Source organism: Plecotus auritus (assembly GCF_963455305.1).
Source record: "Plecotus auritus genome assembly, chromosome: 10".
NCBI lineage: Eukaryota > Metazoa > Chordata > Mammalia > Chiroptera > Vespertilionidae > Plecotus > Plecotus auritus.
The window spans coordinates 32,308,670-32,322,568 of record NC_137785.1 but is presented as its reverse complement, the minus strand read 5'-3'; the positions used below and the strand labels follow the sequence as shown (position 1 = coordinate 32,322,568).

Genomic DNA, 13,899 nt, shown 5'->3' with positions numbered 1-13,899 from the left:
GGAATCAAACTGTGACCTACTGGTCAATCTGACCCTTTAAGAAAAAGTTTGCTAGCCCTTGGTTAGATCTGTGCTGTCCAGTACAGTACCCACTAACATTATCTTTTTAAATTAAACTTAATTAAAATTAAATAAAAGTACAAATTCAGTTGGCACTATTCACATTTCCAATGTTCAATAGCTAACTGTGGCTAGTGGCTACCATGCTGGAAATCACAAATATAGAACATTTCCATCATTGCTGAAAGTTCTATTTGACAGCACTTTTCTAGATTCAATAACTAGAGGCCCAGGGTCTCTTTAACAAGTGATAAAGAAATAGAGGGCATCAATTCAGATGTGAGAATAGCTTTAAAAATGTCAAATGTTGAATGAATCTAGCATGAGTGGTAGATAGGAAGGATTCTTTGGGGGCTAGATATGTTTGGGATTTGATGGAAATACTATTTGCCTTGGAATTCTCTGATGCTGACTTTAGAAGAAAGGAACTGAACACATGCACAAGCACTATAGTGGTGCTGACCAACTGACAGGAAGGGCATTTGTAGGTTCAAAGAGAAGAAAAGAGAATATAATGAAAGGTAGTATATTGCTATTGAAAGATCAGAGTATAAGAATCGGTTATATGAGTTCTTAATCTTAAACTGCATTAATTATAAGCACTGTTTTCTTTGGCAAATTAGTTCGTCTTTCTGAGCCTCCAACTCTCTGTCTATAACATAGGAATGATAGCTAATGCTTACAATCATTGTGAGGATTGGAAATAATATATGAAATGTATTTAGTATAAAATAACTGTTTTGTACTTGAGAGATAATATTATGAACAAATTTCTATACAAACATGGGAATATTCTGCAAGTGAAATCTTTTGAAGAGCATACTATGGACCAGGAGGGAAACCTCAAGCCAAAGAGGTGAAAATCATTCTAGTACAATCGTCTTCCTCTCCCTCTCATATAAGGATTCCACAAATACTGTCCAATCTTGTCCCTAAATATAGCTAGAAACTTTTCCATCTTTACTATCTAATATGAAATCTCTCTCCCTTGGACTACTAGAATACCTTCCTACCTAGTTTTCCCACTTGAGATTTATAATTTTGAATCAACATCACTACAATGGGTGGATCCAATATCAGTGGATCCCCATGATATTGCTTTTACAATAAAAACCAAGCTCCTGAACATGGTCTACAAAGCTCTGAAGGATCTGGTTCCTTCCTGTCACTTCAACCAAATCTTAGTGTACTTGGTCTCTAAACTTCATCCACACTGGCCTTATTTTACAGTTCTTTGAATACTCCTAGCTCTTAGTCTCTTTTAAGGCATTTCAAGGTACTGTTCCTTATGTCTAGAAGATGTTTCCTTTCACTCTTAGCCTTGATCACTATTGCTCATTTTCCAAATCTCTACTTTTAAAGGTCATACTTTTCTTAGGTCTTCCCTGATCCCAATGCCAAATTATACCCTCCCTGTAATTACCATCTTATCACGTTGTTCTCTTCCTTAACAGGATTTTCACAATTTGTAATTACATATTTCTTTAGGTTCCTTTTATATCTGTTTCCCTGAATAGGTCTTAAGTTTTGTAAGGCAAGAAAAATGTCTAATGTCTTCATCAATGTGTATTCAATGTTGAACACAGGATCTTGCACATATTGTAAGATCAACAAATATTTATTGACTGGCTTGATTAGCATATATACTCCTTATTAATAAAAGCTCTAAAAAATTCCTCTAGAAAAAAAGCACATTCTCATTTCAAACATGGCACATTGAATACATGCATTTATAGCTACTCCCTCATGAAATACCACTAAGTGAGAGTAATGAGATTAAATGAAAGAAGAAAGCCCATTAGGACAAAGAGAATGGGAGAGGAAGGAGCAGCAAGAAGATTTTGGAAGTTAGAAAGTAGACAGAATAGTAATAAATGATGTAACAACCATTAAAAAAAAAAAAAAACTGACACCAAGGTTGCAGACTGGACCTATTATAGAATCCCAGATATTTTCAAGAACTGCAATTATTAGATACCTTTGAAAAGTTGGGTGCATAAGGGGCTGCAAGCAGAAAAGGTACTTAAACATCTAAACGAAACGGGCAGACCTCAGATTCTCAAACCAACCTCATACAGCAGGCTGATTCCCCAGCTTACTATATCTAGTAAACTAGAGGCCCAGTGCACAAAATTCGTGCAAGGGGGTGGGGGGAATGTCAGGCCTAAACAGGCAGTCAGACATCCCTTTCACAATCCAGGGCTGCTGGCTACCAACAGCTCGCCTGCTTGCCTGCCTGATTGCCCCTAACTGCTTCTGCCTGCCAGCCTGATCATCCCCTAACCAATCCCCTGCCAGCCTGATTGACACCTAACTGCTCCCCTGCCGGTCTGATTGCACTTAACTGCCCTCCCCTGCCGGCCTGGTCACCCCTAACTGCCCTCCCCTACTGGCCTGGTCACCCCTAACTGTCCTCCTCTGCAGGCCTGGTCGCCCCCAACTTCCCTCCCCTGCTGGCCTGGTCGCCCCTAACTGTCCTCCCCTGCAGGCCTGGTCACCCCCAACTTTCCTCCCCTGCTGGCCTGGTCGCCTCTAACTGCCCTCCCCTGCGGGCCTTGTCCCTCCCAACTGCCCTCCCCTTCAGGCCTGGTCCCCCCCAACTGTCCTCCCCTGCAGGCCTGGTCGCTCCCAACTGCCCTTCCCTGCAGGCCTTGTTGCCCCTAACAGCCCTCCCCTGCTGACCCAGTCCCCCCCAACTGCCCTCCCTTGCAGGCCTGGTCCCTCCCAACTGCCCTCCCCTGCTGGCCATCTTGTGGAGGCCATCTTGTGTCTACATGGGGGCAGCCATCTTGTGTGTTGGAGTGATGGTCAATTTGCATATTACTTCTTTATTATATAGGACTCCCAGAATCTGGCAGCCAAGTTTATTTTATTATAGTAAACCCTTGATTTTTCAGACCTTGATTTAACCTACTTTGGATTTAATGGACAACATTTCTGGTCTGTATGTCATATGTGAAAATTAACACCCTGTTAATTTTAAAATGCTTTTAACCAAGATTTGCTTATAATTAAATTAACAGGTTATATATTTTTAATTAGTTCATTGTTATTTTTACCAAATTTTAGTGAATAGGCCACGTATTGGAAAAAATCGTAGCAATTTTGCCAACATAAATAAATATTACATACCTATAACTATAGGCTACATATTCACATCCAAGAGTCACCACTCATAAACAATGTTCAGCGAATGATTAGCATGCAATCACACTGTATCGTGAGCAGTAATTGGTAATTGGTTCTGTTATGTGGTGTGACTTTCTGCAGCAGGTTTTTAAAAATATATATATATTTTTATTGATTTCAGAGAGGAAATGAGAGGGAGAGAAACATCAATGAGAGAGACACATTGATTAGCTGCCTCCTGCACACCCCCTAGTGGGGATTGAGCCCAAAACCCGGGCATGTGCCCTGACCAGGAATCAAACCCAGGACCTCTTGGTCCATGGGACGATGCTCAATCCATTTAGCCACACCAGCTGGGTATCTGTAGCAGTTTTAATGCAAGCTGGTCGATGTTCTAATTTGTGCTAAACCACGCCCTAGCCATGTAGGTTTGTTTATTCTCAGTGATTGGTGAATGTACTCATTTACTAGACCTATTCAGTATAAATTTAAAATCATAGTAATACACATAGAAAACTTTTCTGTGAAATTAAACTTTTCATGCATACTTAATTTTAATTACACAAACATGTCTATATAAGTAAAAACAAGTAAACTAATTTGTCAATTTTTTTTAACATACACATTCAGAAAACCTACTTTATTATATAAGGGATTTTTGGCTTTAATGGAAATGCCCTCTCCTAAATTAGTCTGTTATATTGAGGTTTTACTGTAATTCCCTGAAAGAAAGTAGAGGATTTCATTCTGGAGAAAGCCAGCCCAAGAGAAAAGACCTGATAAGTGGTCTAAACCAATAAACAATTCTAGGCAGGTCACTTCCAATAAATCTACACATCCTTAGACAACAACAAGCTCTAATCAGCTTTTTAATGGCACAATGTTTTATATGCAGATAGCCTTGAGTCACTAGCTATTTCAGAAACATCTTAAACATGAGAGATTAAAATAAATAAAGAGGAAAAAAGAACTCAGGAAAGAGAAACAATAGAGAAATTTTTTTAATTCATAAGAAGAATGCTTCTGGGGGAAAAATACAGTATAACAATCCTACAAGAAAAATATGTCAAAAAAAAGAAATACTCAAAGAAGAAAAATGTTTTTTATAAAAATTAATTCAAGGAACTTAATAAAATCCCACAGAAAGTACAACATAAAAAGAGAGATGGAAAAAAATTCCAGGGCTAGGATAAGAAATTTAAAATTTGAATTATCAGTGTTCAAACATAAAAATTTAATGAGCTCTTCCTGTGTATCAGTCATGGTACCAGGCACTGGATATACACTGAGTGGCCAGATTATTATGATCTTTGAACACATAATAATCTGGCCACTTAGTGTATATCCTATATAATAAAAGGCTAATATGAACCAGGAGTTCGACCAGCAGGCAGGCCAGCCAACCGCCCATGTCCCCTCCCCCTGGCCAGGCTGGCCGGACTTCACCCATGCACAAATTCATGCACCGGGCCTCTAATACACACACACACACACACACACACACACACACACACACACACACTGAGTGGCCAGATTATTATGCGTTCAGAGATCATAATAATCTGGCCACTCAGTGTAAAAAGTATCAAAGCTTGAAACAGAGAGAACTGAGAAAATGATGGAACAACTGATCAAGAAAATGTCAATTATTTAACGTTTCTAGAGCCCGGCCAGCATGGCTCAGTGCTTGAGCGTCAATCTGTAGGCCAGGAGGTCATGGTTTGATTTCTAGTCAGGGCACATGCCTGGGTTATAGGCTTGATTCCCAGTGTGGGACATGCAGGAGGCAATGATGATTCTCTCTCATCATTGATGTTCCTATCTCTTTCCCTCTCCCTTCCTCTCTAAAATCAATTAAAAAATATTTTTAAAGTTTCTAGAATAAAATGTTTCAGTGTGTGCCAAGCCAAATGAAATCAACAGCATGATATCTCAACATGAAATATTAGAACATCATAAATAAAGAATAAATTCTCAAAGATTCCACTCAAAGAGATTAAACAAGTCACACAAAAGAACTAAAAACTTAAGTAGGTTTTGGACTTCTCAAAAACACTAGATGCTAGAAAAGTTTAGAAATCCATGGAACAATGTCATATAAATTTTTATTTTTATTATTTTTTGCCATCAAAATTTTGAAGGGCAAGTTTTGCAATGTAAACTTACATCTCCAGTCAAAGTATCAATAAAAAATGGGAGTGAAATGAAAACATTTTCAGACATGGAATGATTCACAAAATATATTTTCTATTTACTTCTCTTGCATACTTTCCTTGGTTGCTTTTGGGAGATGTGATTCCATATAATGAGGGAATAAACCAAAAAAGAAGGTATGAGATCCAGCAGTCAAGATATAAAAAAAAAAAATACAGAAGAGAGTCAAAAGGAATTCAAAGGAGAGGTAAAGGGAATCAATGCGATGATGCGAAGGAAATTCATAGAATGATAAAGAAGGGAAATTCTAAAATGACAGCTATGCAACATTCTTTTTTTTTAAAAATATATTTTATTGATATTTTACAGAGAGGAAGGGAGAGGGATAGAGAGCCAGAAACATCGATGAGAGAGAAACATTGACCAGCTGCCTCCTGCACACCTCCCACTGGGGATGTGCCTGCAACCAAGGTACATGCCCTTGACCGGAATCGAACCCAGGACCCTTCAGTCCGCAGGCCGACGCTCTATCCACTGAGCCAAACTGGTTTCAGCCTATGTAACATTCTTAACTGGGGCAGACAAACAGAGCATTCTAGGGATGTCTCCGTTTAAAAATACACCAGTTATCTAATGTGTCAGAAGAGTTAGGTTAATAACAGATAAAGAGAAAGCTAAGGACCTCTCAATGAAGACAAGGATTAACAGCATGAAAATTAACAAAGTTGAGCAATGAAAACCATTTACCTAGTCATTAAGTGAACTAAATAATGACTTAATTTTAAAACTGTGATATAATTATATTTGAAAGATGAAGAAAGAAGGTGTTAAGTAAGTAAGCTATTATCTTCAAATTCCATAATGAAAAGTCAATCACCACTAAAACTAGAATTTTTTAAAAATCTTCAGAAAGGGTGACCAAAAAAAAAAAAAAGAGTGACAGAGTCCTGGGGAAGGAAAGTTATATAGAAAATAAATGAAAATCTGAAGGAGAATACACAGAACCAAAAGAGATTTCCTGAGCTGAAGAAAACTCTTAGTAATTAGATGGTTCCCTTCTGTGTTGAGCAGAATTTATGAAGAAAGATTTTAACTATATATATCTTGGTAAAATTTCTGAAGTTCAAAGAAAACTCTATAGAACTTAAAACCTAGATGAATCAGGTTATATCCAATTCATATGTTTGTGTTTAGCATTGCCCAACAGTTCTCTAAAGGTTTGAATAGTTGCCAGCCTTGAGATACCAGGAGATTTACTAGAGAAATCTGGATTTCCTTAAAAGATTGGATTATCTGGCATTACTGGGCCTGCATTCTTACATGACTGCTGTCTCCTGGACTTAACAAGTGCTTACCCCTTTGAGACAGGGTATATATAGCCTCTCTCTCATTAGCCACTGTCCCTACTACCACATGAATCCTCAGCCCAGAGTCAGTTGCCATATACATCTGCAATATTGATTTCCTTGTTTTCACCTTCATTCCAAGAGTTTTTGCTGGATATAGAATTCTGGGTTGACAGTTCTTCTGCACAATAAAATATTATTCCACATTTTTTCTGGCCTACATGGTTGATGAAGCAAAATCTATTCATTCAAATCAGTTTCCCTACAAGTAATGATTTTTCTATAGTTCTTTTAATACTTTTTTTTTTGTCATCCATTTTCAGTAATTTGATTATGATATGTCTGGGCATGGATTCCTTTGAGTTAATCCTGTTTGGGGTGGTTGAGCTTCTTGAATTGATGTATCTTTCACCAATTTTGGTAAACCATTTTTCAAATAGTTTTTTTTCAATCCTGAACTTCCTCCTTTCCTTCTGGGACTTTAATAGCAAAACTGTTAAACCTTTGTTATTGTCCCACGTACCTGAAGTTGTATTTTTTCAAAAAATTTTTCAATAATTTTTTCCTATTATTCACATTGGCTAATTCTGACCTGCTCTCAGTTCACTAATTTCCCTCCATTATATCTATTATCCTATATAGTCTATCTAGTGTTTGTTTGTTTTTTATTTTGGCCATTGTACTTTTCAGTTCTAAAGTTTCCATTTGTTTTCTATGTTTTCTTTTAATTGTATTGTTTGGTTTTCTGCTATTAATTTATATGGGTTCTGTATATAGTTTTTTAGATATTATACCCTTATCAGATACTAGAGGCCCAGTGCATGAAATTCGTGCACTGGGTGAGGGGGGGCGTGGGAAGGAGGGCCTCAGCTCGGCCTGTGCCCTCTTGCAGTCCGGGACCCCTTGGGAGATGTCCGACTGCCGGCTTAGGCCCAATCCCCCAGGGGTCTGGGATCCCTCTCGCAGTCCGGGATCCTTCTTGTAGTCCGGGACCCCTCACTCCTTACCGCCCGCCTGCTCACTGATCCTTACTACTGGGCTCACTGCTCCTTAGCGCTGCCAGCCATGAGCCTGGCTTCTGGCTGAGCAACACTCCTCCTGTGGGAGCACAATGACCACCACAGGGCAGCTCCTGCATTGAGCGTCTGCCCCCTGGTGGACAGTGCACATCATAGTGACCAGTCGTTCCGCCAGTTGTTCTGCTGTTTGGTCAATTTGCATATTAGGATTTTATTATATAGGATATGATTTGCAAACATTTTCTCCTATTCTGTAGGTTACCTTTTTATTTTCTTCCTTTGCTGTGCAGAAGCTTTTTAGTTTCCTTTTTAGTCCCACTTGTCTATTTTTGCTTTGGTTGTCTTTGCTTTGATGTCAAATCCAAAAAATCCAAAAAATCCAAGGCTGTCAAGGAGCCCACACCTATGTTTTCTTTTAGGAGTTTTATGGTTTCAGGTCTTTTGTTCAAGTATCTAATCCATTTTCAGTCCATTTTCTATGATGGAAGATAGTAGTCCAGTTTCATTATTTTGCATGTTAGTCAAGTTTTCCCAATACCATTTATTAAGGAAACTGTCCTTTCCCCATTTTATATTCTTGGCTCCTTTTAATCTGTGTGTGTTTTTATGCCAATACCATACTGTTCTGATTACTATAGTTTTGTAATATACAGATGACTCCTGAACAGCACAGGGATTATGGATGCTGACCACTGAAAAAGTTAAAAATCTGCAAAGTATTTAAGTCAACCTTTATCTACGTGAATTCCCAGCCATGGTTCAGAAATACTGTTGAACCTTGAACAATGTGGGTTTGAACTGCATGGGTGCACTTAAATGTTTAAGTGGACCCACACAGTACAAACCCATTGTTCAAAAGTCCACTCTAACTTAAAATCAGGAAGTAAGATACCCCCAGATGCCTCCTTCTTTCTCAAAACTGCTTTGGCTATTCAGGGTCTTTTGAGGTTCCATATAAATTTTAGGATTGTTTCTATTTTTTTTGTTTTTTTGTTAATCCTTACTCACGAATATTTTTCCATGGATTTTTAGAGAGTAGAAGGGACGGGGAGAGACAGAAAGAGAGAAGCATTGATGTGACACATGGATTACCTCCCGCACATGCCCCCACCAGAGCTGGGGATCAAGCCTGCAAATGAGGTATGTGCCCTTGACTAGAATCAAACCTGCAACCTTTCAGTCCATGGGCTGATACTCTAACCACTGAGAAAACCAGTGAGGGCAGGATTGTTTCTATTTCTCTCAAAGTTGCCATTGGAATTCTGATAGGGATTACACTGAATCTGTAGATTGCTTTGGGTAGTATGGACATTTTAACAATACTGATTCTTCCAATCCATGAGCATGGGATCTTTCCATTTCTTTGTGTCTTCTTCTTCAATTTATTTCATCAGTGTCTTATAGTTTTCAGTGGTTTTATTTATTCCTAGATATTTTATTATTTTTGATGCAATTGTAAATGAAATTGTTTTGAAATTTCTCTTTATGAGTGTTCATTGTAAGTGTATAGAAACACAACTGATTTTTGAATATTGATTTTGTATCTTGCAATTTTGTTGAACTCATTTATTACTTTTAACAGTTTGGTGTTTTTTTGGCAGGGATCTTTAGGGTTTTCTGTATACAATATCATGCCATCAGCCAATAGAAACAGTTTTACTTCTTTCTTTTCAATTTGAATGTCTTTCATTTCTTTTTCTTGCCTAATTGCTCTGGCTAAGACTTCCAGTACTATGTTAAATAAAATTGGCAGAATATTTGTCTTGTTCTTGATCTTAGAGAAAAAGCTTTCAGCTTTTGCTATTGAGTATAATGTTAGCTGTTAGCTTGCCATATATGGCTTTCATTATGTTGAGGTATATTCCCTGTACCCTCACTTTGTTGAGAAATTTTATCATGAGTGGATGTTTTAAAATTTCAACACTTTAAATGAAACTTTAATGTAATATGTAATTTTAAAGTTTATATAGAAGACCAGAAAGAAAAGTATAATACATACTTCTGAAGAAAAAGGTGGAGGGATCTATCCTACAGAGATCAGAATGTTTTATGAAAGCAAGAATAGCCGGGCCAACGTGGTTCAGTGGTGTGGGCCAGGAGGCCATGGTTCGATTCCCGGTCAGGGCACATGCCTGACTTGCAGGCTCAATCCCCAGTGTGGGGAGTGCAGGAGGCAGCCGATTAATGATTCTCTCTCATCATTAATGTTTCTATCTCCCTTTTCCTCTCCCTTCCTCTCTGAAATCAATAAAAATATATTTAAAAAATTAAAAGCAAAAATAATTAGGATGGGAATAGATAAAAAGCCAATAGAACAAGAGAGAACTATGTAAACAAAGACTTTTAACATATGATAGAAGAAACATTGTGGATCAGTGGAAAACAGACTTTTATTGATTGAGGCATAATTTGTTTTCTATATGGGAAACAATTACAACTGATCTCTATTTCATACCTTTCATAAAAATCAATTCTAGTTACATTAACAGGACTTTAATACACAAGTCAAAACATAAAAAAAAAAAAAAAAAAAAAAAAAAAACAGGACAAAATTGGGATAGGGAAAGGTTTCTTTTTTCTTTTTCTTTTTTTTAAGATTAACGCTCAACCACTGAGCCATGCTGGCTGGGCGGGAAAGGTTTCTTATGACCCCCAAAGATGTGATGCATACAAGAAAAAGTAGAATTTTTTAATAAACTATATGTAATTAAACTACTAAATATGTAATTTAAGCATACTAACACAGGGAATTACTATTAATCAAAAGATATAATAAAGAAAGTAAATAGCCGAAACCGGTTTGGCTCAGTGGATAGAGCGTCAGCCTGCGGACTAAAAGGTCCCGGGTTCGATTCCGGTCAAGGGCATGTACCTTGGTTGCGGGCACATCCCCAGTGGGAGGTGTGCAGGAGGCAGCTGATAGATGTTTCTCTCTAATCGATGTTCCTAGCTCTCTATCCCTCTCCCTTCCTCTCTGTGAAATATCAATAAAATATATTTAAAAAAAAAAGAAAAAAAAGAAAGTAAATAAAGAAGCTACAACTGGAAAAGATATCTATAAAACATGTTACTGACCAAAAATTAGTATCTACAAAATATATAAGAAATTCCTACAAATCATTTAACACAGTGAAATAAGATTTTATACTCATCATTCAGATTGTTAAGAAAATGAAAAAAAAAACACCTTATAATATCAATTACAGGGAGAGAAAGTGATACAAACACTTGAAAAATAGCCTGGTATTACCTAGTAAAGCTGAATAAGTATGTATGTCAAGAGCCAGAAATTATATTCCTAGGTGTACATGTTATCTTATAATTTTATGTTAATTATGTTATTATACCCCATTGTATATATAAGTACATTTTACAAATAACTATACTATTTTTTTAAAATAAAAAACTTAATGGGAAGGTTGAAGAGCCAAAAGCTCATAGCTAACAATAATATTAGTGAATCAACACAAATCAAGCCATTAAATTCTATGTTAAAACAGTATAAATGGAAAAATAGATAAGAGTTAAATATATTACAGATGATCCAGATGTTCTAATGTCCATTTAACAAGAGCTTAAGAGAGAAAAGAGGAAACAGTAGCAAGGTAATATTTGAAGAGATGTCTGCCAAGGACTTCCTATCACCAAAAAAAGATGAGTTCTCAGATTCAAAATACCCCAGAAGTACTAATGTACTTCTTCAGGTCTCTACACAAATGTCACCTTAATGGAAAACGTTTATTTTATCATGTCACATAAAATAGCACCCTCTATCCCCTTTCTCCACTTTTCTTTTTAGTACCTGATATATATTTATTTATTGTGTATCTATCCCTACATTGGAGGGTAAGCTCTGAGAATAAAGTTTTTTCATGTTCTATTCATTACTGTAACATCAGAGTTAAGAATAGTTCTTGATAAACATATACTGATGATGTGCTGTCCTGTTTTCCTCCTTCATATCAAATCTCTTTATCTTTGCCAGCTCTAAGTTCTCAATGGAGGCACAAACCCTTTATTTGCAATATTCTATTTAAAGTCAATGACATGCATGCTTAAATCTCCTTCTATGGCCCAGCCAGTGTGGCTCAGTGGTTGAACATTGACTAAGAGGTCATGGGTTCGTTTCCCAGTCGGGGCACATGCCTAGGTTGCAGGCTTGATCCCTACTAGGGGGCGTGCAGGAGGCAGGCAGCTGATCAATGATGTTTCTCTCTCATCAATGTTTCTATGTCTCAATCCCACTCCCTTCCTCTCTCTAAAAAAAAGAGAAAAAAATCAATAAAAACATTACAAAAAATACAGAAAAACTTAAAAAAAAATACCTCCTTCTATGACTTGTATGTGTATCAACTCTTCTACATTTTTAACCCTCACTTTCTGCTGAGCTCCCTTCTTAACCGCTCTTATGGTGGTTCTACTTTGTAGAAGTCACATGTAAACATGTTCTAGTAACCCTACTAAGTTATAAATTTTATAACTTCTTATTCCTTTTTTAATTATCTCCAGCACCTACAAGAATAAATCAGAAAATCAATAAATGTTCATTAAAAGTATGACTGAATCAAAGACTATAGGAACTACTATATCTAAAAAATTCTAAAGAAAATAAGTCTTTGGCAATGTAGAAAAGAATATATTTCAGGAAACAGTGATGCTTTTTTTAAGGCTAATACAAAAGAGAATGAGGAGATGATAAGAAACGAGATCCAAATATGGATAGGAAGGAATATCATTAGAGAAGGTAGAAGAGGGCAACAGCTGGTTAAAATTAGGAGAGAAGTGTAAGAGGAAAAGAACAGGCAATGTGTTAAGAAAGGGGAAAAGGTAAGGTCATTTAAAAGTCATGCTGAAAAGGCTTACTTTTGCACAACAGGCTTAAAGTTTTTATGGGAAACTTCCCAGAGAGCATCTCAAAGGTGTAGCGTATCCATTGAATAACTGGGTCATTACTGTCATGCCTCACTTACCTGGATATTGGCTTCCTGTTACTTCTCTGTCAACCGACCAGGGTTCCTTCCCCTGCTCCAAGAAGGAGATCACATCTGGTTTAGAAATAGAATGTCCTGCTTATAAAAGAAGTAATGAGACATGTTTATGATAAGAATGTCCCAGAATTCAAATCCAGTTCCTTCATTAAGAAAGAGTTGAAGACCCTGGCCAGTGTGGCTCAGTGGTTGAGCATTGACCTATGAACCAGGAGGTCATGGTTCAATTCCCAGTCCAGGCATATGCCCGGGTTGTGGGCTCAGTCCCCAGTGTGGGGCATGTGAGAGGCAGACAATTAATGATTCTTTCTCATCATTGATGTTTCTCTCTCTCTCTCTCTTCCTCTCTGAAATCAATGAAAACATATTTAAAATTAAAATAAAAACATTCCTCTAGAAACTGGATTAGAAATCTAACTGGTTACTTGAAAGGTAGGTGAGTATTTCACCCTGGAGGAAGCAGACCTTCTGAGGGCAGAATCTGAATTAATATGGACAGAAGTCCTTACCCACTGATATCAGGTTGTTGTAATTCTCCAACATCACATCTCTGTATAAATCTCTCTGATCATCATTCAGGCATTCCCACTCTTCCTGAGAGAAGTCTATGGACACATCATTGAACATCACTGACTCCTAGAACAACAATCATGCATATGACTTAACTTAAAAAATGTTTTTGTGAAGGCAAGAGAAGAAAATAAATAAAGGTAGAAGTGAAAAATAGCAAGCATATAGAGAAGGGGTGAATGTCTGGGATGCAAGCAGAGGATTGTAAACAAATAAGCATGACTGTGAACCAATGAGTTTCCATGTCATTATGTTTCCTCCAGACAAAACTGCCCAAGTATACTGGGATACTTCCACTATCTACATAAGTCTGGGAAGGTACGGTCTACTAAGAGAAGTTTCCTGATTAAATGAATTGGTATGTACAAATGCCTAACACAATACTTGTCATACAATACAAATGTGCTTCTTTTTCTCTCATCTTTTTCCAAATTCTGAAAGTAAAATTTCAGAAGAAGGGAGAAAGAGAAGACATTAAAAGCATCCAGAGAAGAGTAAATCATATAAAAGACATCAAGAATCAGAGAGGCAATGGGTTCTTTACAACACTATCTATATATATTTAAAAACCAAATATGCAAAGTGTCCCCTCGGGAGTTTGACCAGGAGACTGGGAGTTCAATCGCTCACTAT

At 37.2% G+C, this 13,899-nt stretch overlaps 1 protein-coding gene across 1 annotated transcript in view; it reads right to left on the bottom strand.

Annotated features, from left to right (window-relative positions):
* Positions 1-13,899, bottom strand: part of ZNF566 (zinc finger protein 566) — a 42,055-nt gene that overhangs the window by 6,574 nt on the left and 21,582 nt on the right. Inside the window, exons 3-4 of the mRNA XM_080644793.1 lie at positions 13,206-13,332; positions 12,679-12,753 (exon numbers count right to left, since the gene is read on the bottom strand). Coding sequence (XP_080500919.1) covers positions 12,679-12,753; positions 13,206-13,332 — 202 coding nt within the window. The remainder of the gene's footprint in view (positions 1-12,678; positions 12,754-13,205; positions 13,333-13,899) is intronic.